Below are 25,112 nucleotides of genomic sequence, written 5' to 3'. Positions count from 1 at the left end.
TGGTAATGACGTCAGATCTGCCATGTTTGTGACGTCTTCAATATTGTACTATCGCGTTATAAACCACTCCCGAATACTTGTCAATGGTTAATGTAATAAGACACCTCTATCAAAATATTATCGGAGAGCCACACACAACAGGCTCTAGCGATGGATTGGAGGGGCACGCCCATATTATACTCTCGAATAACTGACGTATATGGCCAGGTTTTATAAACCATCACGCAACGCGACTTGCATGAAGTTTAATAACAACTTTTTTAATTCCCGTTTATAAAATACGCAAGAATCAGAAACGCAAAGTAACACTGCCCAACTTTCAACTTCGTAAGTTTCGCCTTAGGTATATATTTTAAGTGAGACCTTCCGAAAACTTTTAAAACTATTATTTTTATTACACTATCATAAATGACGCTTTTAAATTAAATTGCGGAGAATTCAACACGTAGGTATTCGTGAAAAAACATTAATAATTTAAAATCACCGTTGAATTTTTTTCCTACTGTGTCACAGTTTCAAGATTAGGGTTGGTGATGCGTTAATTCATTTCAACTTGCATGTTTTAAGTTTTGTACACTGCCGTGATTTTCTTGTGTTTGTAGCGTGTTGCAGCTTTGCGCTCTTGCATTTCTTGCGAAGTTTATAAACGTCGGCAAACAACATCTCTGATTTTATGGTCGAACTTACTGCAGCAAAATATAGTTTGAGAACATCTGTTAGCAGTAGTAAGACTCCCACTGGTTGTACTTCACACAGTTACATCCAAGTCTGCTTGAGCCACCCTGCTTCGCTAACCTCAAGAATCCCTGCAATAACTTACTATGAATACATACGTCAACACTGTTTACTAATAGCACGTATGTTACTTTAGTGTCGCAAGGGCTCGCTCCTACTGATAAGAATTATCAGCAACCTCTGAGGCTGGCTGGGTGTTAATCATCGAAACGACAAATACGTATTTGTTACAGACCCTGGAATATAATTTAAACGACGCATAAAAATGTATGGCTACCTAAACTTACATTTTACCCGTAAAGTAATAATACATTATGTTAGTGCTGGCTATTGAAAGCTTGTCATCGCATATTAGTTACCGTATGTCCTTAGCCAAAGGACTTGGAACAATGTTAGGAGCGACATTTATCTTTGTATATTAAGCACCACCTAGTGAAACAGTTTAAATCACATTGACTTGAGGGCATCGTGAATTAATCCCCGCAAATAGAAATAAATAATAATCCTGCGCGTTTCACCCGTAAGGACGGATATTGCCAGGCAGCCGCAGGCAAGACACCTAGTTCGACAATCAATACGGTGCGTGCTGGCTGTGTCAACACACGGCAGATGGGCCAGTGTCGTCTAATTATATTTCGAAAGATACTGCCGAGCTTGATGGAGAGGGAGGGACAACGCACCCATATTGATCCCGCGGCCAAAAGCCCGTTGTTTGGATACGATGCAAGTGAGACTCAAATTCGCTTCTAGTCCGTAACCTATATATATGTATGTGCTGAAACTAATCCCACGACACTTCGCAAGCATAAGTTATGAATTAGCTAAGTAACGTCAGAAATAGGTCCGCTTTCGCCGCATATCAACTAATTACAGTTCAAATAGGAAGTGTGGCAAACAATATTCGATGTCAGGTTGTACAGCCAGTCACACTTTAAAAGCAATCGTACATCTGTAGTAAAAGGAATGTTAATGCAAGGAAACCTTAAACGTAATTCCCTTGAAGGTGGTTTAGGTAGGTGCGTGGCAACTATTGACGTAGTATGGCGTTTCTAAATTGGCGCGTGATACATCCGACGAGTTAACATTACGTCAGGTGTGTCTGTATGTTGCAATGAGCACATTCATAAACATTTCAAACATCTCTTCGATGGCGCAACCAACACAGACACCTACACGTACACATTAAAAACTAATAATACAAGAGAAACAATCTGCCGCAGTGACATAAACATGGCGTCACATTCGCATACGCACGAAATCTCGTGCGTGCCAGAAAAGGCGACTTTTCTGTCATACCTTAGCAACTTGGAAGTGGTCCGGACGTAAGGTTTCCACTATTTCCTGATCCGCCCTCGCCGGCTGGGTGACAGACGACCGAAATCCATCTAACACGCCTTTGAAAGTAAATTTCTTCATTGTTGCGTTGAAACTGGGCTACCGATCTCCATTTAATGAAAACAGCGAGCGAACAACAAACGTCCGGCACGAAAAAAACTCTGGTAGCGCGAGCCTCCGGAGCTAATCCGTCACCACATCATCCGAAACTCGTCTGCTAGCCGCAAGTATGACTGCAGCAGCAAGGGCTGACGGTAGCGCTAGGGAGTCGGCGCGCAGGTTATGCGCCCTGCGCTGCGACTGTTTCTGTTCGATCGTGTTTTGTTGACGTGGACGTGTGTTTACGTGTAGCGGTGACACAACATACCACGTGCTTGGTCCGGAAGTTATTTTTACTTTTTAACATTTAAACTTGACCTTTTCGCACGGACTATTACTGTATCACACGGAATTCTTCAAATTTCGTAGGTTTTACCAGCAACTCTCTCAAACCAACTACAGTTCTGATCAGTTCGAGTGCTTGGTCTGTATACTCTCTACAAACTGCGTTGTGCTTTCTTCATTCTTGTTATATTTGACTTTTTTGTAACTCAGTATGTTGGAGAATATGTTTGGAAGAGGAGTACGTTTTTTTAAAACGTTATCCGTTTTCCGACATCCGGTGAAAACCAAGAAAACGAAATTAAGGTTTGTGTAGTTACAATACTATAATCCAAAATCGGGAAAGTGCGTTATCATGCTTGCGTCACTTGAAAACTATCTGTTATAGTGTTCTCGTTTGTGACTTTCATGCAGACATTTCTTCAACACATTTGTGAGCACCTGTTTATATTTGGATCTAAGCGCTCTTTTCCCACCAAAAATGCAGGCAATATTTAGGTTATGTTTATAGACCCACACATGTGATACTTTGAACAGTAAAAATAAAATTTACACTAAACAAGATATTTTGGGTTCTATGTGTACTTAATTTTAAAAACTAAACAACTAAAAGTTCCATCTCATGTATCCAAGTTTATCCTTGTTTTGTTTTGATTGATTGATTGATTGATTGATTGTTACACTTGCAGTTGGGTGGAACATTATGCTTGCTGTTTTAATTTATTACATTGAAAGATCCTCCACATATCAAGAACTTGTGATTTAACAATTAATTATGATTGTAAGTTGAATATTAAAAAAATTTTAAGACCTGATGCATTTTTTGTAATGTGATATTCAAGTTTCTGTTTGGCTAGGATCTTCGGCATACTAAATTAAAACAGCAAGCATCATGTACTACAAGATCAATATATACAGGATCATGCCATCAAAATCAAGGGATAAACTTGGATAGATTATATGGAACAATTAATGTGCATGGAATTTTAATAATTGAATAATATTAAAAATTATTCACTTAAAATGGAAAACAAAGGATAGAAAACAGTCTTGGCTCCAGCGATAACTTACTGACTATAAACTCCCTGCATTATAAAAATAGTTTCAGTTATGCAATATTCATAAGAATCTTTAGTGAACCACTGGATTAAGTTGCATCTAGTATCAAGAAAACAGTAGGGCGGTGACAACAATCCAGGTAATCTCTTGTGGAAATTAGTGTCCGTTATGCTATGAAAACACAGCAAAAATTTATGTCACTCCATTTGCATTACAGGTAATATTTACAATAATTTTACACCAACTATTAACCCCAAAAATACAATTTTTCACCTGTTACTGCCCTACCTAACATCTAATTAAAATGGTTGTAACAGGGGAACCACTTGTTCTAATGCATGCACTTTGCAGAATGATAAGAGATATTAGGAAGTAATTGAATGCATTTTGGAATCTTAAAAAAATATTTTGTGGAATAGATATACCTAGTACCTATTTAACATTAACTGTAATTTTTTAACCGGTCTTTTTTTCATCAAGTTAGAGTTATGAATAAAGATTTTAAATAAATTTTTAATTAAAACATTTTTTTTTTGCTGATCCTATTTAAATGGTAAATATGCTATTTTTGTTTTATTTGTGCATTAAATACCATAGAGCTTTTGTTATGGTAGAAACCACAAGGACTTGAAACAAGTTGTCGAACAAATTTGGAGTTTCTTCAATTACGTCCACAAAATAATAATTGAAAATGCAATAACTTTGAAAACTTGCGTCCGACGCTCGTGATTGGCCCTTGAACTCCAGACAGTACAGCCTGGGAAATGGTTGGCCAGTTGCAAGCCCTCTGTGAGAGCAGGGGCGACAGCAAGAGTTGTGCAGGCTCCACTTGGCGTGTGGGCTAACCGGGCATGTGCCCAGAGCGCCAGTGTGCCAGTGCGCCAGTGTGGGCGGGAGGAGTTGAACATAGGAGGACGGGGGAAATAAGGGTTTAACTTATGGTAATGATTCGATTTTTCAAAAATACATTTCAAGGGGAAATATTTGTTTATATTAACTATTGCAGTGCACTTTAAAATATAAGGCTTTAAACCGTATAGGTACTTCAGAAGTAGATTTAAAACTTGTTTAACAATTTACAGTAGGTACATATACATAAACTAATGTTTTATTTCGGTGGTTATAACGGTCGTATTAAACTGCATTATTAAATTTAAATAGTTTATATAGTAGTAGTATATAGTAGTTTTATTGTCCAAGTCGACTACAAAAATATACAATTAGGCCTATATTGTAGACTACATGTAGTATAGGACTCGTCAAGAATATTAAACATTATGAATAGGCCCAGGGGCGTAGCCGGGGGGGGGGGGGGGGTTAGGGGTTCAAACCCCCCCCCCCCCCCCCCTAGCACCAAATCTTTAATTAATTTCTTATTCATCACTCAAACAAATTTCATATTAAAATTAATAAAATTTTTACCATTACAATATTTAAATTTAAGTACCTACCGAAAACTGCTAAAATAGCACTATTTTACACCTTAAAATCCAAATTTTCCCGGGGGAGGACCCCCGGACCCCCCGCTTTATCACGGGGGGAGGGGGGGGGGGGCAGCGGCATGCTTCTTAACACCCTCCATACACAAATCCTGGCTACGCCACTGAATAGGCCTACACATTTAAGTACAAATCATATACACATAAACAAAAATAATAGTAAAAAACAAATAATGTACATCATATCATAATATTAATACCTAATATATTTTTAGCATAGTTTTGCTTCCATAAAATCATTAATAGAATAAAAACTAAATTCCAACAACAAATTTTTAATTTTTTTTTTAAATGCACAAAGTTGGTTTTCTGATTTAAAATGTGGTGGAAAGTTTGTTATAAAGACATATAGCAGATATCTCGGACTATTTGCAAAACATTTTGTACAATGTTGTAATATATGAAAATTATTTTTTGTTCTAGTCGAATAATTATGTAAATTGAAATTCTGCAGTTCATTCAATTGTGAATGAGCAAATATAAGTAATTCATAAATGTATAACGATGGTAATGGTAAGACACCTAAGCTTTTGAAAAGTTGTCTGCATGAGGTACGATAATTTACATGCATTATTATACGTACAAATCTTTTCTGTATTTGAAAAATTTTAGATGAATCCGTGGAACTACCCCAAAGTATTATTCCAAATCGTAAGTGAGGTTCAACATAACCAAAGTAAATAATTTTTAAAGCATTTAGATTAGTCAGTTTTGAAAATGTTCTCATAGCAAATAATATTGAGCTCATTTTTTTAGTTAAATAAGCAATATGAGATTTCCAATTAAGGTTCTTGTCAATATATATACCTAGTATTTTGGTTGAATTTGATTGTGATATATTATCACCATTTATCGATACAGTTGGGTCTTGCAAATTGTATAAGTTATTAAGTTTAAAATTAAGCCATGTTGTTTTTGTGTTATTAAGAATTAATTTATTAGCCTTAAACCAATCTATGATGTCCCTAGTTAATATTTTGATATTTTCCATTAAACTTAAAGGGTTATCTCCATGTATAGATATATTAGTGTCGTCAGCATATAATAGGCTACAATTTTACCACTCTTAACATTTTTAGGCAAATCGTTAACATATATAAGAAAAAGCAAAGGTCCTAGTGCAGAACCCTGAGGAACACCAACAGATATGTGTTGCCTATCTGAATGAACATTATATTTTATGTTGGTTAAGGGATCTATATATTGTACTATGATTACATGTGAACGCTGAGACAAGTAATATGTTAACCAATTAAGTGCTGTACCTCTTACACCATATGTGCTTAACTTTTTAATTAATATTTTATAATTAATAAGGAAAAAAGACAGCCTATGTCTTTGAAAAACCTTAGTATTTAGTTGCATCATTAATGTTCGGTTTTAAAACTAATAATATATAAGCTGGTATTTGTAAAATGTTATGATGTTTAGGGTGGACTAGTAGTCTAAGAGCCCGTGGGAGATCCACCTTCACCCATCTGATAACCAGATGAGACCCATTTTTTATGAAATATTTTTGATTTATAAACACGCCTATGATAGCTTGCCTATCGAAAAGTGTTCATGGCTATTTTTAATTAAAAACTCATTTCATGTTTCTTGACTGTCAAAATCGTAACAAATTTGCAAAATTTGAAATGCCAGGTTAAATTAATTAATATTTTCTGAAAGAAATGCAAACCACATCATGAAGTAGCCAATGGCATTGCAGTTAAACCTAAAAAGTTTAATTTTTCCAATAAATTAAATTCTCCTTATTTGTACAACCAAAAAATGTTAAAAATGTAACTTTGGCAGCTAATTATGGAAAAAGTATGCGCTGTATATATTTTTCATTTCGTGAAAGTTAAACAATTGAAAAAGTCTACAAGTTTATCTGTAATTACTGTAAATATAAAATCTTGACCTGAAATGGGAGGCACCCCTTTAAGTTATGATGCTAGTTTTCAGTAGTAGGTACCTATGTGTTACCTTGCCCCCCCCCCCCCCCCCCTTTTCTGCTTCTATAATCTTCAGTTTAAGGTATGATCATCATGCAAACATAGGATTTTACTTCAGTAACTTTATTGAGTCTAAATTATTATCTGAAAATGTTAATACTTTGAATACTATGGTTTAGGGCTATCAAAGGAAAGTATGCATCATATTTTTTATGTTAGTTTTATCAATATTTAATGTTACTTAAAGCTTTTCAACATATTAAAGTATTCATTGAATTTAATTAATTGAAATATGTGAATGTACTTCAAATATTTCATTTGATTCAATGAAAGTTGAATGTTTTTGTTAAAAACAATTTCACACATGATTCAGTTATGTACTTGGATTGGTTCATGTTTTAGACACCTAATGATTTTTTTGACTTCCAAATAAACATTTATTTTTCTTCCAAAAAATTGTTCCTTTCTGGTTTGTTTTTAATTTCTGAGGATTTAACTGCAACATAAACAACTTTTTGACCATTAAAACACATTTATAACTTCTAAGTTTTTTTTATTTTCCCAAATGGGGAAAAATCATTTCTCATTATTAATTAATTATTTTTGGGCACATTAAAAACCTGCAAACACTGAGTCATTGAAAATGAAGAGTGAAAAATTTTTTTAGAAAATTTATATCACGTCCAAAAATAGATATTTCTAAGTATCTGAGCATTCAATCCCTTGTTATGGTGTTTAAGTGAGGTCATGTGTCATTAAAGGGATTGAATTTCGTGAGAATTGAACATTATTTGGAGCAAATTAGACTGGGGAAAATGCCTTGTACCAAGAACTCAACTTTTGAAAAATAAGTTGGCTAAATCTTGTGTTTCGTGCGCTGCTTTCTCTGTAAATCACGAGCTGATGTCTGCAAACACGGATGATGCAGTATAGTGATGAAGAAGAGAACTATCGAGGGATCTCAAACAGAGCCCTGTTGCCCGGTGCTCCCCATGTGAACAGAGTGGCATAAAGTCTAGTGGGACTGCAGGGGTTGAGTGGTGCATCACTTGCCTCGTCCCGATTCTGGGCGGGTGGAACAGGGCTGTTGCAGTGAGTTGTGGGTGACGTGAAAAATAGCTGAATTAAAAATTTTATTGTTAAGAGCTACAATAATTTCATTAATGTTATCAATTCTATACATTCTATACGTAAATCTATGTTGACAAATGCTCACAAAAATACGTGTTGTCATAAATGCTTAGTATTATAATATACCTATTTCAAAAGATTTTAAGCTACTAATTTACACTTATTGTGGAAAAAATTGGTCTTTGATTTTATAGTAACATTGTAGTAGTAAGTTTAGCTTCATTGCATGAACCTAAGTTAGTGCAGCATTGATATTAGTAGGCTACCAGTAATGATTTACATCTGTTAACTTTTATTTTTAGTTATATTGCTCAGTCCCAGCCTTCGTCACATCTGCACTGCAGAGTGGAAGCATTTCGTTTGATATGTGAGGCTCTGCAACCAATGAAAAGATCTTTTGGGAGCTCAGTTTTGCTACGGGCTTCAGTATTAGAATCATCTCTTTCAGGTTTATTATGCTTCAAACAATTCATAACAATTTCCCCAAACATTTACAAACACCCAACTTAATTATTCTAAATATAATCAAACTGCATCACATTGTTTATTGCCAACTTTGTGCCTCTTCCATGTTATTTTCCAGTAATGTGCTCTCTAATTGGATCTCAGCAAAATCCATATTGCTTCAGTAATGCTAGATGAATTTGATCCAACTTGAAAACAAATGTTTGTTGTAAGGTGAGTGACTATAAGTGTGGTCTGACAGTACACTCTGTTAACAGGTGTTTCAGCTAACAAACTGTAATTGACAGCTAATTACGCTTATGAAATGAAATTTCAAAATAATTATTGATACAATAGCTTCTAGCCTGATGCTTCATGAATCTCTGTTCATGTTGCTTATTACATCACATTATTCATCGGTCCGTGTCAGAGTAATTGATGAAACACCTGTCAGAAGTCTCACCTTATTCTGAACAGTATGTACTACTGGCTAAACAACTAGTGTAACATGTAAGAAGCCAGTGATTGAAATGTTCTGTTGACAATACAGTGTGATATTTGTAGTAACTACCAAGTCTTGATGACATAATGTTCTAACTACATAACATATTTACTTTATCCAACTGTTGTGTAACATCTTCATTATCTTCTTTTGTTATATGTAGCTAATATAAAAAAAATGTAATGCATCTTGGGCTAGTAAATTAATTTACATGTGATGTTAAACATTGTGGAACTTGTTAGTTGATTGTGAATTTGTTTTGTCTCAAAGGTATGTTGGAGCATTTGCAGTTGGCTGCAGCGTAGCCACGTATGTGGCTTCCACGCACAAAGCAGAGATGGCTAAGAAGAAGGTGATGAAAGTGGACACATCACACTTCATGGCTGAGCCTTTGACCAGCATCGCCAAGCTGTCTGAGAACCCGGATGATATGAAAACTAAAATAGAACTTTTGATTATGAAGATACAGGTATGAAGCTGTATTTGTCTGTTCCTGTGTTTAGTTATTTTATTCTTTTTACAGGTTTAACAGAGTGAATGTTTTCTTAGCACAGGTCTGACACCAGACTTGCCTTCCGCCCACACAGGTGAAGGAGAGATAAAGAGAGAATGCTTTACTTCAACACTTAGGCCCTGTCCACGCGACAAGTTTCCTAGGTTCTTTGAAAATAGACAATCAGAGCTATGGCACGAGCTGTTTACTATGGAAGTAGAGAATTAAGTTGCAATTTCAGGCACACTGTTCACAGAATTCAAGTAAATTGTTAAATCAAAGAGTTTGGGAAGAAATATGGGGGAATATTTTTTCAAAGCATAGGTTATTGCAAGAAATTATCCTACTATCATAAAGGCGTGAATGTTAATAAAATTCAACCAAATTTTAATAAACACCTATTTTTCTTTAAAATACCAAACCAACTCAGTTTTTAAACATTGAAATAAACCTGGTGTTTCCAACAAATACATTTATGGTTTTGTTTTTGCATTAATTTTTATTTAAAAAAATTAAAATATAAAATAGTAAGAAAACTTTTTTTGTGTACCTATATGTTTTACTATCTTAAATAATTTGTAATAATGATTCAAAATAATTTGTTGAAATAATAATTTAAAATAATTTGTATAAATACATGAAGCAGTTATCCTGTAAAACATATGTATATGTTATATAACTAATTTTATTAGCAACATATTTTTTATTTTTTTTTCCAATTTTTGTTTATCCTATTTTTTGTGTTCTTAATATGTATGGGTAAAAAATGTAGATATATATTTTAACATCTACATAAATGTTTAAAAATATCACATTTATTGACAATACTATACACATTTTAAGCAATGTTATTTTATTTTTCAATAGTTCTTGTTATCAACAATCACAAATAAAACAATAATAAATTGTAACCAAACATTATATTTAATATGGTTCTCAGTACCAGATGTATGATAATAATCTGAAAGAAATTTTAATTGGCAAAGTAATTATCAACAATGAACTGGTTATACATTGGTCATTTACTGTAGTTATAGACTTTTTTTAAAATTACTATTTTAATAGATTTTTTCCTTCGGACCTGTTGTCATCTATAGGTGACATAAAACAAAGGAATCTTTAATAATGTATTCTATGGCCTTTATGCTGTTGTCAGCCTTGTTTAGTTTCCATTGGTTGGCAAGAGATGGTATGCACCACCTACATAAAGAATTTTCTGTGTTAGTTTTTTTATTTACAGCTGTAAACAAGATGACTAAAATCAGTTACAAAAGAAGTAAATGGTGGTGTATATAATTATTTTCAAATTTATTTTTTGAACTAAAAATCTGAATTTATTTCTTAAAATGTTTTTTACATTCATGCTTATGATACATTTTAAATACCAAACTGAAGACTGATGAATTGGAATGCTTTTGAGTGGAGCTACCTTAGATTTAACAACCACCAATCGTACTGTGATACCATCCGATGCCCCAACATCGCCTGTACATTACTGCACAAAAACCACTCTCAGATGCATTTCAGAAGCCGTGGATTTTCACATCTGTGGCTTTAGCCGGGGTACACAAATGCTTGCCAATGCAGGAAGCTCTTGTCTGAATTTCTTTCATTTTCAGCAAGCTCCATTGGGTGGACTGACTTCCCAGTCAACTCCCTGTGTCCACAGCTGCTGAATGAACCACTTGGAGAGGAAGGTATCAGGGGCAGGGCAAAGAGACCCTAGTGGATCAAATATCCTTGCCAACTCTGACAGTAAAAGATCGATTGGTGATTATAAATTCAGTTGGATGCAACTTTTATGTAAAACCAATTTGTGGCTATCACTGAAGACCTAGGACAGACACAAGACATCTGTAGGATTTTCAAATGAAAGTTCTGCATACAACTGCACAACATCCGGATGCAGCCACAACAGGTGACTGTGGTTGCTCATGAATTTCAGAAGTTCAAATTGTTCTCATTTCAAAAACTGAATAAGTCCTTGTTGAAACACTTCTTCAGCTTCAGGGGTTGAGGCACCAGTGACGTCATTCACGTACACATCTGTGCGAAGAACCTTTGTCTTCACAGGAATAGTTGTCTGCTCATTGTCAGTAAGTTGTAGAAGAGTTCGAACAGCAAGATAAGGTGCTGAAGCAACACCATATGTTACATTCTTTAACCGATAATCGTGGATAGGGTCATCAGTGGAGCTTCTCCATACAATTCGTTGATAATCCCGGTTGTGTGCATTGGTTCGAATCAGTCTGTACATCTGTTTTATGTCAGCAGTGAAAACAACATTATAATGCCAAAAGGAAAGCAATATCTCAAGCAGCTCATTTTGCAATTTGGGCTCACTCATTAATGAGTCATTCAAACTCACAGAAGAGGTGGTCTTTGATGATGCATTGAAGACTACTCACAACATAGTTGTGGTTGCTGTCTGGCTTTTAGTACACAATGGTAGGTAATATAATATGACATTTCAACAGATTCAGATAGGTTTCAAACAGGCACCATGTGGAGGTGAGGTGGTTGCTTTATCCTTCACTCCAAGCTCTTAAGAAAATGAACTGCCCGACCATGTTGATTCACCAAAATTGGGTTTGGTTACTGCAAATGGTAAATCAACAGAATACCATTCACTTGAGTTACGACTGACTAAAAGGGAATATATGCGTCAACGGACGTAGAATGAATTGTTGGAAATTCTTCAAATTCACAAAATCTCTCAACCATGACATCTAGAGTAGGTGTAGCAACATGGAAAGAGAGACTAAGTGACTTGACAGGGGTAGAGGAGCAACACATGACCTTAACAACACAACCGGAGATTCAATTCTCCTTTGAGTCTCTGTCTATTCACGGCATATGGATACAGGTTTGCACCGAGCAACATGTCAGTAGGACCTGGGCTGCCAAAGGAGGTTTGACTGGACGAAGGTTGTCAATGTGTTCCCACCTTTGAGCAGGTATTGTCATACTGGGTAAGGCGTTGGTGATTCGAGGAAGGACAAATGCCTCATGGTGGAAGTTTAGGGAGACGTGTGTCATTTGATTTGATAGCACAAGTGGTTACAATTTTAGCTACATTCACAGGAGCACTGGATAGACCATGTACTGGCATATTGAGCCTTTTCTGAGAAATGCCCAGCTGTTTGACACATATTTCAGATATAAAGATAGTCTAATTTTCAGAGTTTTAACAGCAGTCTTACATTCCTGATAGCAACCTGCAGAATTTTTTACATGAAAAATTTCCGTGGATTGACCCACCATTGCAGACGTGGGTCACAACACTGCTAGCGAAATTAGGTTTGTAATGAGATCTTCCCCATCTGCATCATCACAGTTGTCTGTAGAGTGTTGAATATCAGGCCGACTTATACCGAGGTGCTGGAGACAGAAGAAGAGGACGTGAGGTTCCGTGTGGACCGCGGGAGCGTGCCGAGGGGGGCTGGGACACCAGTGAGCTGCAGAAGGAGCGCAGTGCTGAGCATGCGGGGTGGCTGCGCAGGCTGACTTCTGCCGTGCGCTGGAGGCAGAGGAGGACGAGGACGTGAGGTTCCGTGTGGACCGCTGGGAGCGTGCCGAGGGGGGGCGGTGGCGTCACGTGTGTGCTGCAGGAGGGCCGGGGGTGTGGGAGGCAGCACGGTGGTGAGCGTGTGGGGTGGCTGCGCAGGCTGACTTCTGCCGAGCGCTGGAGGCAGAGGAGGACGTGGACGTGAGGTTCCGTGTGGACCGCTGGGAGCGTGCCGAGGGGGGGCGGTGGCGTCACGTGTGTGCTGCAGGAGGGCCGGTGTGTGGGAGGCAGCACGGTGGTGAGCGTGTGGGGTGGCTGCGCAGGCTGACTTCTGCCGAGCGCTGGAGGCAGAGGAGGACGTGGACGTGAGGTTCCGTGTGGACCGCTGGGAGCGTGCCGAGGGGGGCGGTGGCATCACGTGTGTGCTGCAGGAGGGCCGGGGGTGTGGGAGGCAGCACGGTGGTGAGCGTGTGGGGTGGCTGCGCAGGCTGACTTCTGCCGAGCGCTGGAGGCAGAGGAGGATGTGGACGTGAGGTTCCGTGTGGACCGCTGGGAGCGTGCCGAGGGGGGCAGTGGCGTCACGTGTGTGCTGCAGGAAGGCCGGGGGTGTGGGAGGCAGCACGGTGGTGAGCGTGTGGGGTGGCTACGCAGGCTGACTTCTGCCGAGCGCTGGAGGCAGAGGAAGACGTGGACGTGAGGTTCCGTGTGGACCGCTGGGAGCGTGCCGAGGGGGGCGGTGGCATCACGTGTGTGCTGCAGGAGGGCCGGGGGTGTGGGAGGCAGCACGGTGGTGAGCGTGTGGGGTGGCTGCGCAGGCTGACTTCTGCCGAGCGCTGGAGGCAGAGGAGGACGTGGACGTGAGGTTCCGTGTGGACCGCTGGGAGCGTGCCGAGGGGGGCGGTGGCGTCACGTGTGTGCTGCAGGAGGGCCGGTGTGTGGGAGGCAGCACGGTGGTGAGCGTGTGGGGTGGCTGCGCAGGCTGACTTCTGCCGTGCGCTGGAGGCAGAGGAGGACGTGGACGTGAGGTTCCGTGTGGACCGCTGGGAGTGTACCGAGGGGGGCGGTGGCGTCACGTGTGTGCTGCAGGAGGGCCGGGGTGTGAGAAGGAGCACAGTGCTGAGCGTGTGGGGTGGTGCGCAGGCTGACTTCTGCCGTGCGCTGGAGGCAGAGGAGGACGTGGACGTGAGGTTCCGTGTGGACCGCTGGGAGCGTGCCGAGGGGGGCGGTGGTGTCACGTGTGTGCTGCAGGAGGGTCGGGGTGTGAGAGGGAGCACAGTGCTGAGCGTGTGGGGTGGTGCGCAGGCTGACTTCTGCCGTGCGCTGGAGGCAGAGGAGGACGTGGACGTGAGGTTCCGTGTGGACCGCTGGGAGCGTGCCGAGGGGGGCGGTGGTGTCACGTGTGTGCTGCAGGAGGGTCGGGGTGTGAGAGGGAGCACAGTGCTGAGCGTGTGGGGTGGTGCGCAGGCTGACTTCTGCCGTGCGCTGGAGGCAGAGGAGGACGTGGACGTGAGGTTCCGTGTGGACCGCTGGGAGCGTGCCGAGGGGGGCGGTGGTGTCACGTGTGTGCTGCAGGAGGGCCGGGGGTGTGGGAGGCAGCACGGTGGTGAGCGTGTGGGGTGGTGCGCAGGCTGACTTCTGCCGTGCGCTGGAGGCAGAGGAGGACGTGGACGTGAGGTTCCGTGTGGACCGCTGGGAGCGTGCCGAGGGGGGCGGTGGTGTCACGTGTGTGCTGCAGGAGGGTCGGGGTGTGAGAGGGAGCACAGTGCTGAGCGTGTGGGGTGGTGCGCAGGCTGACTTCTGCCGAGCGCTGGAGGCAGAGGAGGACGTGGACGTGAGGTTCCGTGTGGACCGCTGGGAGCGTGCCGAGGGGGGCGGTGGCGTCACGTGTGTGCTGCAGGAGGGCCGGGTGTTTGAGAAGGCCGGCGTGAACGTCTCGGTGGTGACTGGGAAGCTACCGCCCGCCGCTGCACAGCAGATGAGAGCCAGGTACGTGCTCTGTTAGCATCAGCAATACATGTAGCTGTGTCGTGCGCTTTACCATGTACATTTGGTGGCATATTCAAAATCAGCATGAGTATTTCACAACCCAGTATTACCATTATGTCTAACGTTTCTACTTACCTGTTATACATGTAAATCACTTTAAAATAAGATTGTTGTATAATTTAGAGGTTATCAGGGTTTACATTCTAGAAATTTTAAAAATGTGGTGTAATACTAATATGTTAATAATCACTTCTACTTTATATTTGGTAATTTTTTCATTAAATAATTTTTGATCTCATTTTTCCAGTCTCTGATTTTTTTTAAAAATCCTAAATTTTTTATAGATTTTGTTTAATCCCAGCTAATGCTTATGTTTACAGTCAGAGAGAAATTTCTGTAATTTTTACACTTTCCTGCATTTAGCTACAAATGTTCCCGGTCTGTTGAAGAGTGACAGTACAGTGGATGGTGATGGTGATGTCCAGGGGCAAGTCGCTGCAGGAGGGGGAGCTGCCGTTCTTCGCGGCGGGGGTGAGCTCCGTGATCCACCCTCGCAACCCCCTGGTGCCCACCATCCACTTCAACTACCGCTACTTCGAGGTGCGGGAGCCCGACGGCTCCGTGCAGGTAGCTAGCTGTCCGCCCTGCCACAGCGCCACAGCGCACACGGCAGACCAAGGTTGCAACCACTGGACTAGACTGACTGTGCATCAGCTGGTGCAGTTGGTTTTCCCCGTGTTTGCTGTGTCAAATTCAGATTCAGATGTCCAGGACACTGTTAATTATTACCTATTGTTACAGTTATCAGTATAGTGGTTTGATAATAATTTATAAGTGTGCCATATTTCACTACTCTGGCCCATCTAGAAGTGCCTATACATTTTGATAGTTCAATCAGTAATACTTGTGGCTTTATGACAGTAGATACTACACATAACCATTGCTCACCTGACATATTTAATTGGGTGGCGACCTCTTGCCATGCTTTCTCTGTCACTTCTTTTTTTGAATATCCTGGAAGTTTATAGTTGTAAAGTACTTCATGTTTCTCAACCTCTCCTACGAATTTGAAATTAAATTCTTGATCACTCATGTTGTCTTTGAAATTATAAATAAGCACCTCTGAAATAAATAATAAACACCTCATGGTTTCGTTCTACTGAAGTTTGCAACGCAACTGCGAACACTGATCCAGGGTTGCATACAACTGGTTTGAGACTGGTCTCAAACCAATCGCCTGTTTTCAAAATTTGGTAGTGAAACAAAATTTGAATCCAGGTTTATGGTTATAAGAACAATTGAAATGTTAACAAGAGTTTTGCCTGAAGGGTATGTATGGATGTCTTAATCCTAAAAGATTCCTACGGTTTCCCTACAATTGCATGGATTTTCTTACTGGAGCCATGGCTAGCATGAATTCCACCTACAGTGAGATCAGCAAGCTCTCTGGCTGGAAAGATTCGGGGGAAACCACATCTTGTGTGGTCGCCTGCTCCAGCACCGAACCTAGTGTTACTGCGATAAACGTTTTTGTATTGATACAGTTGCTTTCGTGTGAATGTACAAATTACAAATATCAATGATTTTTCATAATTATTTCAGTTCTATTTACAAAAAAATAAAATACATTACAGTGTATTGTCTCCATTTTCCAGTATAAAACTTCCTAATATTCCAGTTATATACTGGCTGTAATCATGGTAAAGTTATCCTTGATGAGCTCTAAACAACTTTAAGTAGCCTCCCTGTGCCTTTGAAGGTTTTATGATATTCATTTTACACATGCGGCGTTCCTGCCCTTTAAAATATTTCTGCAGAGTTACATAATATGTGGACATGGAAACTATATATTTTTCTTTTATGAACTATAAGCCCATCCCAGGCCTACAGATGGCCAGATTAGACAAAATAAAGTTGGGTACCTAACCTTAAATTGTTTGACCTTCTTTTACCTGAAAAAATTTAGGAAATTTAAAAAAAAAAGGGTGAATCAAATCACAGCCAGATAGGCTTATACCTTATAGAGATACGGAAATTTCACATATCTTTTGTTTGCAAGCTAGAAATCAAATATTTATACTCTTCTACTGTGTTTATGATTGGACTGCAGTTATTTAGCTACACTCCTCTGCGACCATGAGCTAATAACTCCCAGCTAGGAGAGATGTAAGTGAACAAGGTAGTGCCGTTTAACAGGGATAAAAAAAGGTAAAAGGTTCTCGCTAAGAAATCAGCCAGTGGAAAAGCAAACATGTGTTGAGTATATGTAGAACCTTCAAATCTACCCTGACTTCAACAAATTCGCGGAATGTCCGTGACTCTACAGATAAATAATGTGAACTTAGTATGTGTATACGAAGGTTTATTTTCACGTAATTATTTCCTAAATTTTCTCTAATTGGCCATCCAATCAAAACTTAAAAAAAAAATACATATTTATTTGTGTGCTTTCCATTACCAAGTTAATAATCACAAAGCGTTCATGGACAAACAATCCACAGGCAACATATGTTTATACATATAGAAATTTGTGCTGAATGCTGGAAAATAAATAAATATATAGCTATCTCGTTGAAATATCACTTTACTTTGATAATGGTAGTTTTTGTTAAGCTGTGTCTTTCCGTGTAGAGAAATTCGTTATGTAAAGACTCAAGCATTAGAGTTGTTATATGTTGTTTTTAACATGCATTTCAACTAAGTGTAAGGGCCTTCTTACATGAAACTGATTCACACATTTTTATTCCATTGCTGAGATAAATAATCTCATAATAATAATAATTAATGAAACCTTGAAATCTTTAAATAAAGGTTTATCCATTTTAAACACGTATTTAGAGCATTAAAACTTTTTGAACTTTAGATAGTAAAGTGTACTGGAAGTAATAATTATTAATTACAATTTGTATTGCATCAACATAATTTTTTTTATCAAGTATTCAATTTATTAACTCTAAATAATTAATTTGATGGAATATCGTTAGGAAGAATTATAATTTGATTTTAACTTTCCAATCAATCTAATTAGATTTATTTTCTTATAAAGTTTAATGTAGAATAATCAAACTGGCAATAAAATCAATTAAATAGGAATCTTCATCTGAACAAAAAATTACATAGAGCAGAATATTATAATTTGGTTTGAACAGGTTTGTGTTAGATGAAGTGTACTTTATGTATGCATAACAGTGTGACATAAATTTCTCCATGGTTATATGTCAACAAATGACCACAGAAAAAAGCTTTTTTAAGTCATGTATAAACTTAATTTGTGAAGATGAACTGCGCAAGCACCAAAATACAGTATATAATTTTCTATACATGAATATCATGCTATAAGTTATTGTTTTTATTTGCTGTCCTGTGAAGAACCAAACACTAACCACTAAGTTGTGAATGCAGAACTGCCTATGTCTCGCACCTAGCGGGAGGGGTTGAAACAAGCTCACTGCTACGAGGGGGTGGGGCTGGCAACACTGCAGCCTGCCTGTCATCCTCTCTCCCCTGCTACCCCTGTCCAGAACCATGTACGGGAGCCAGCCTTGCATCCTCCAAGTTTCCGTTACCAAAAAGCATGCTGTTTCTTTGTTTTAATAGATAAAGTATCAGCACTGCTGACTTTTTAAAGAATTATACTTAGTCTAGAGTGTAGTGTTGCTGTTTAAGGGATTAAATTAATAGCTGGAAATATATGATACTTTGAATAATGTATCACGTTATATCACATCTGGAAATTAAAAATTAAAATTTTTAAAAATATAGCACTGCTCAGATTTTGAAAATCTACAATATGATTTTTGTTTGACACTGTTATCACAAAAATTGTGGAAATTACGCAAAATTTTATTTTGCATTCAAATGCCTATCCCTTGGCCAGACTGAATTCGGTTGAAACTCAGCCTTAACATGTGTAAAATCTTGTCTGCGTGATACTTGCATGTAGCAACATGTAGATATTTGAGGTGTACCAGATGATTGTAATCTGTAGGAGACGAGGGTGTTGCTAAGGTGTTGTGTCGTGCCAAGGCAGAGTTGGTTCGGAGGGGGCACGGACCTGACACCGTACTACCTGAGCGAAGAGGACTCGGTGCACTTCCACCGTGCCCTGAAGGAGGCGTGCGACCGGCACGACCCCAGCTTCTACCCGCGCTTCAAGAAGTGGTGTGACGACTACTTCTTCATCAAGCACCGAGGTGCGTGCAGCTCCGTATCGTCAAGGATCGTGCTCTAGAAACTAAGTGTGAACTCATTGATTCTGGTAATATAATCAACTATCAAACTATAAGATGATCGTGGATGTTGAACATCCTAAAACATTTGATTATCTCGAGTACAATACAACACATTAACAAATGAAAGATATCTAATACACAGGTCTGTCTGTAAATATATTATATTTTTTAATTTGCATGGTTTTCATTTTTTTTTTTTTTTACATAACTACCGTGTTTAGCACACTTTTAATACTTCATAGGCTTGTATTTCCAGTGATTATTAGTCTCATCTTCTAAGTACCATTCAACTAAGTGTAGATACTCTGCGACACTAATTAAATAAATTGATAATTGATGAGTTTGTCAGCAGAAGTGATCCAACCAAACTAATACTAGTTCTTTAAAAAAAAAACATATTTACAGAAAACCTTAATGTAGGTTAATTTTCTTAGTAGTTTTAACTTCAACAACCTCAAATAATGAGTGGCACACAAAAGTAGATTAAAATCAAGACGCTTTAGAGGTTTTCCCTTTTGGTATATCTATACAGTACGAATAATTCGACTGCCTTGTTTAGTTCAGGTGGCATCTCTGCTGTGTGGAACAAGTTAACTCAGACTGCACATTTCTGGTACAGCTTGAATGAGTTTAACATTGACATATCTAAGAAATACTGGAACTGTCTGTTGTGATACACCTTCTCAAGTTTCATGGCAAGATGTTGGTCTACATACTACATAATACACTTCTCCCACGTTTTTGTTGTATAATATAACAACAGTTGTCTATTTTGGAATTATTTCACTGGTAGTGGAATTTTCTTCATCAACAGTTGACAGCATAGCAACGTTTTCTTTGTCATCGTACAAAATAGGTTCGGTAAGCTTTCATTTTCCTTTACGTCAGTCTAATTGTTCTCCGAGAATGTCTGACATAACAGCTTGTCTGCCACTTGTGTGTTATCAGATATGTGGGTTGGGGAATGTATGGTGTCGACTAGGCACAGAATCTCGTGTTCAGCAAGGACTTTGCTAGGCTTCGTTAGGGTCTTGACAACTTGAAAGCATTTCAGTAGGTGCTGTTCAGTTTTGTTTCTTTCTCAGTGCTGTACATCATCACGTAGAACAAATAGACAAAAATTTGACCTTAACTTAGCCTGCATTTGTTGCAACATTTATTTGAAACTGGAACAACTGTGGACTGGTATACCAGTTGTCAACAAACAGTGTGTGCCCTTTATTTAGAAATGGAGCCATCATTGTTGACACTACTGACCCTGAAGTACCTAGCATATCTAAAAGGGTGATGTTTGTGCTTTGACCTGTATAAATGATGAAGTCTATGATGAACCCTGTTTCACAATCACATAACACAAAAAGTTTTATGCCGAATATACGTCTTTTACTGGGAATGTACTGTTGAAATGATAGCCGACCTTTGAAAAGTACTAGTTCTTCATCAATTACCTACCAGGTTCTGAAATGGGTAATAAACCTCACGCATATTTCTTTTCAAGTCATTGATAACCATCTGAATTTTATAAAGTCTATCTCCAACAGGCTGCAGTTCATTGAAACAAAAATGCAAATATCTCAGTAACAGAATATACCTGTCACGAGATAAAGTGTTACCAAATATTGGTGTGTGTATGAGAGGATCAGTGGACCAGTACTCTTTTATAGAGTTTTTTCTGTCTTGTGAACAGGAACGTAACTGCAAGAAAAACATACATTTCCTCAAAGTCTGTATCAGTCCATGGCTTTTGTTTGCTAGTTCCTGGATCACCGATATTCGGAATGTTTTTCATTGCATACCGGTTAGTTTCCGCAGCTATTTTACCTAACATATCTGGGAAAAAAAATAATTCAAAGAATTCCCGACAGCATGTATTTTCAGTGATATTGTCACCCAAAATTCCAGCCATTTTATTATCAAAAGCATATTCAGTGGGCACAAAGTTACCTTCTTTCCATGTAAATACATTATTTTCCATAGGTCTGCCTGCAGGCCTACCTGTAGGCCGTCGACTGCAGTCACCTTTTCCAGCCGCCCAATCCTCCAATTCCGATTCAGCATCTGTTTCTTCTTCCGAAAACGTCTCGCTACATTCACTTTCACTCGGGAAATAGTCACTTTCACTGTCTTCATTTTCACTTTCTTCATTTACACAAATTTCTTCGCTGAGATTTGTTTTTTTTTGGCCGCAGTGTCATACGTGACATTTTTATTTACTCGTGACAGGAATAAATTACAAAAATAAACATGTGTGGAATTACAAGTCTTTCCCACGGGAAAATGTTTTTATGGCTGTAAAATAAGTATAACTTACACTAAAACATGTTTCGTCAACTATGGAATATTCCAAAACAGCAACGAAAATATCATTACTCCACTGTGTTTATTTACCAACACACCACGGTCGGGATCCAAACAATAGCCATAGATAAACATGTGTAGAGAAGATGTAAATAACCGAAACAATGTTCCTGTATTTTTATTCTAGGGCCAAACCATAGATAACATCATACAAGATGTATAGCACACTTTACTTCGTTATACGAATAAATTCGAGAGCCGTCATGTTGACATGAACTTTGTTCCGAAAATTCTCGGGACCCAATTTTCGGCCATAATAAAAAAAGTACGAATATTTTCGGGAATCCTCCTTAATAAGTTAAGGATCGAAAGCACAAACACATACAGCTTACTGTCAGGGAGCAGAAAGAAATGATGAACCTAGAGTTTGCTCATTTGTGAACAGTAGACACATTAGATATGGCCAGTTTGGTTTGTTACTTTACGATAGCTCGTAGCTCTTGTCTCGGTAAGAACAAAATTTTATTGTTTCAGTAATGGTTAACAACTGCTAGGGAAAAAAGTGAATATATACATTATAGTAATATTCCATTGTAAATTGGGCACAAAACAAATCAGGTGCAAAGCATTTGGCTTAATTTAAGTCACTGCTTTGTGACCAGGGAACAAAAAAAGTGAATAAAATTAAACTAAAGGTATTAGAATAAGGCAAAATTGGTGAAAACTTTTTGCCGGACCATAAAAGGAGTGCGGAAAATGAGTGTAAAAATGTTAAATTGATTCTAAAATTTGTTACCAAACATAAGGTTTTGGGTTTTCTCAAAGCCTATGCATTAAAACTAAAGAATTTTTGTTATTTTGTAATAACTGTTTAACATTCCAGAAACCATCCCAAACATTCTCTTGAATTTCTGTACGTGATCATCTCTATAAAGTTTTCCAAATTCAAACATCTTGTTAAGATAGCTTCCATTGCATAATGCAAAAAGTTAAGTGCTAACACCAACTCCTATCATATTTCAAAACAGGGCAAAACATACACAAACTGTACGTTTTTCTAGTTGTTATCAAATTAAATTTAAACAAAGAAATGTGGCTTAATGTACGTAAAATACTTCGTAAAATGTTTTCTCATACTATTAACCATTATTTCTTGGCTTAAACTATAAAATCACTAAATCCAAAGTGTAAACAAACTATAAGATAAGTTATTATTGTGTTATTTTTCTCATTGTTTGGACGTTTTTGAGGGAACATGGTTTTTGTTTTTATGAATTTAAAAAAGACAAAAATTTTAGTGTCACATCATGTAATAACAGATCTTTATAAAATCAGGTATCAATAGAAAATACTTAGTATCTTTTCTTGTTAACATCACCATTTGGCGTTTTCACAAAATAACCAAAGTAATGAAGTTACAAGATAAAGAACTTTTGTGTTGTTATAGGCACAGCACAAAAAGCTCCATATCATGTTAGTGCCATTCCTGTCAATAGGCGCTGTAGTGTAAAACATTAGTTCTAGATATTGAAACATTTTGTTATTGAAATTTGTTTCCTGTGGTACAAATCTGTGTGTTATGTTTTTAGGAATGGCATTGATGAATTTGTGAAAATATTTTTATTTTTTGCGAAACTTCTTGTTTTCACAATAATGTTGAAATATCTCCCAATAAATGCATGATTTTTTTTAGTTTTTTGTGAATTTATTGTGTTAAAAATTTTGTGGGTCTCTATCTACGACAGTAAAATAGTGGTTAGTAGTCACCCGAAATTTATTGTATTATAGATGAACTAGGTATTGAGAATAGTAGCAACGTGGAGGATGTGTTTGGGGAATACATACAAAAAATTGTATGATGCTTGAATGTCAATAGTTTTGAGGGAAAAAAATTTGTTGAGATAGTGAAAGAACTTAACTCAGAAAAGTAGGTAACTTGAATTGCAAAAAGTGTTGATATGTTATATTTGACTTGAAACCACACAGTACGATGAGCAGGGAACGTGGTTGCAGGCGAGAGACGAGGCGTCGGAGGCATCTTCTTCGACGACCTGGAAGAACCTTCCAAGGAGCAGGTGTTCCAGTTCGTGAAGTCCTGTGCAGAGGCTGTTATACCTTCATATGTGCCTTTAGGTATTACAGTCATGTATTCATTTATTCATTTATTAATAATTAGTGTGTGTGCATGTGTGTGTGTGCGTGAATGTGTGTGTGTATTTATATATGCCACGCACCATATGTATATGTGTGTATGTATATGTATATATATACATGTGTGTGTGTGTATATATATATATATTAGGGATGGGTCGGTATCGGTTCTCGGTTCCTATGGTTCTCAGCATTTTAACCGGCACCGAGAACCGCAGCTAAAATGCCGGTACCGGTAGTATAGCAAAACCCTTTACGAAAATAGTCCTTCACTACAACTTAACTGCAGCATGAAATGGCTCAACTCACGTTCAATTCACATATGAATTATTTTTTTTGTGGAATAATATTCATCTCTAACTATAAAATAAATTACACGTGAAAATATTTAATGTTCTCGTCACATCTGTAAACAAAGTACGTTATACAATCAAAACATAACAGTTGAAGGTGCCATAGATGTATGTAGTTCATAGATGTGTGCAACTCTATGACATGCCTCAGCAGAGATGTGAGAACAGAAAGACGCCATGTTTGTTTCAATTTGTTTTTAAAAATAGGTAGTTAATTGAGTCGTTGACACATAAGTAAGGGTGACTGGTGTATGAAGAACAATTAAAAGTGCGAAATTCCACAGAATATTTGTTTAATAGAATTAATGATTGATTTAAAATTTTCCTTAATAATTTTCGGCATTCTAAAATTTTATGCCTTTTGTGCAGTGCTTTGGACTGTAAGTTCACTGCATCTGCAGCCATCTAGTGTAATGGCTAGTAACTTTCTCTTTTAGGTAAACGGGATTGCTTTGAAGGGGGATATTTTTATTTTTTTTGTATCGATGTGTAGATGTATTTTACTATTGGCTGGTCAAACGAAATGCTTGTTGACACTTAAAAGTATAATTATTCTGGCCAAATAGAGCAAATTGTGTAAGAAATAGCATCAGAAGTGTGGTACAGTAAAACCTCCATTAACGAATATCCTATTTAACGAAAAACCCCATGCAACGAAATAAAATTTTGGTCCCGCCGAACCGCCATAAGATCAATGCTATTTTAACCTCTAAATACCGAATTTTATTTGTTCCGAAATAGTGAAATTCCCTTTACAACGAACTGCCGCTTTTGAAAAACACGCAAAAAATAAACATATCCTACAAGACATCCACTAATTTTTTTGCAATCACTGCTTAAAAATGTGTGCGTATAACCTTAAAATAATAAGCACCATCGCGGAAGGAAATAAACAAACAAAGCATCATGGATAACACACGTCGTGTATACATGCCACACTTTGTTCAAAATGGCGGGTACATTTAGCGCTAGTGGCGGACACCTCTCGTACCATCTCTGGCAAGACGAACAGCTAGTATATTTTGCGTTTCTATGGTTAAAGATGCGCACACGCAAATATTTTTA

At 38.2% G+C, this 25,112-nt stretch overlaps 2 protein-coding genes across 2 annotated transcripts in view; one reads left to right on the top strand and one right to left on the bottom strand.

Moving 5' to 3' along the window:
• The window catches only part of LOC134541505 (syntaxin-binding protein 5), a 366,972-nt gene extending 364,592 nt beyond the window's left edge, over positions 1–2,380 (bottom strand). The window contains exon 1 of the mRNA XM_063385002.1: positions 2,032–2,380. Within this exon, the coding sequence (XP_063241072.1) occupies positions 2,032–2,151 (120 nt within the window). The 5' untranslated portion in view covers positions 2,152–2,380. The remainder of the gene's footprint in view (positions 1–2,031) is intronic.
• LOC134541504 (oxygen-dependent coproporphyrinogen-III oxidase) overlaps positions 2,304–25,112 on the top strand; it is a 33,633-nt gene continuing 10,824 nt past the window's right edge. The window contains exons 1-6 of the mRNA XM_063385001.1: positions 2,304–2,757; positions 9,297–9,495; positions 14,817–15,013; positions 15,499–15,640; positions 19,044–19,206; positions 23,557–23,676. Of these exons, the coding sequence (XP_063241071.1) occupies positions 2,666–2,757; positions 9,297–9,495; positions 14,817–15,013; positions 15,499–15,640; positions 19,044–19,206; positions 23,557–23,676 (913 nt within the window). The 5' untranslated portion in view covers positions 2,304–2,665. The remainder of the gene's footprint in view (positions 2,758–9,296; positions 9,496–14,816; positions 15,014–15,498; positions 15,641–19,043; positions 19,207–23,556; positions 23,677–25,112) is intronic.

Source organism: Bacillus rossius (genome assembly GCF_032445375.1).
Source record: "Bacillus rossius redtenbacheri isolate Brsri chromosome 4 unlocalized genomic scaffold, Brsri_v3 Brsri_v3_scf4_1, whole genome shotgun sequence".
NCBI classification, from domain to species: Eukaryota; Metazoa; Arthropoda; class Insecta; order Phasmatodea; family Bacillidae; genus Bacillus; species Bacillus rossius.
Note: the sequence above shows the minus strand (reverse complement) of the source record. Positions and strands in the feature narration are given on the sequence as shown.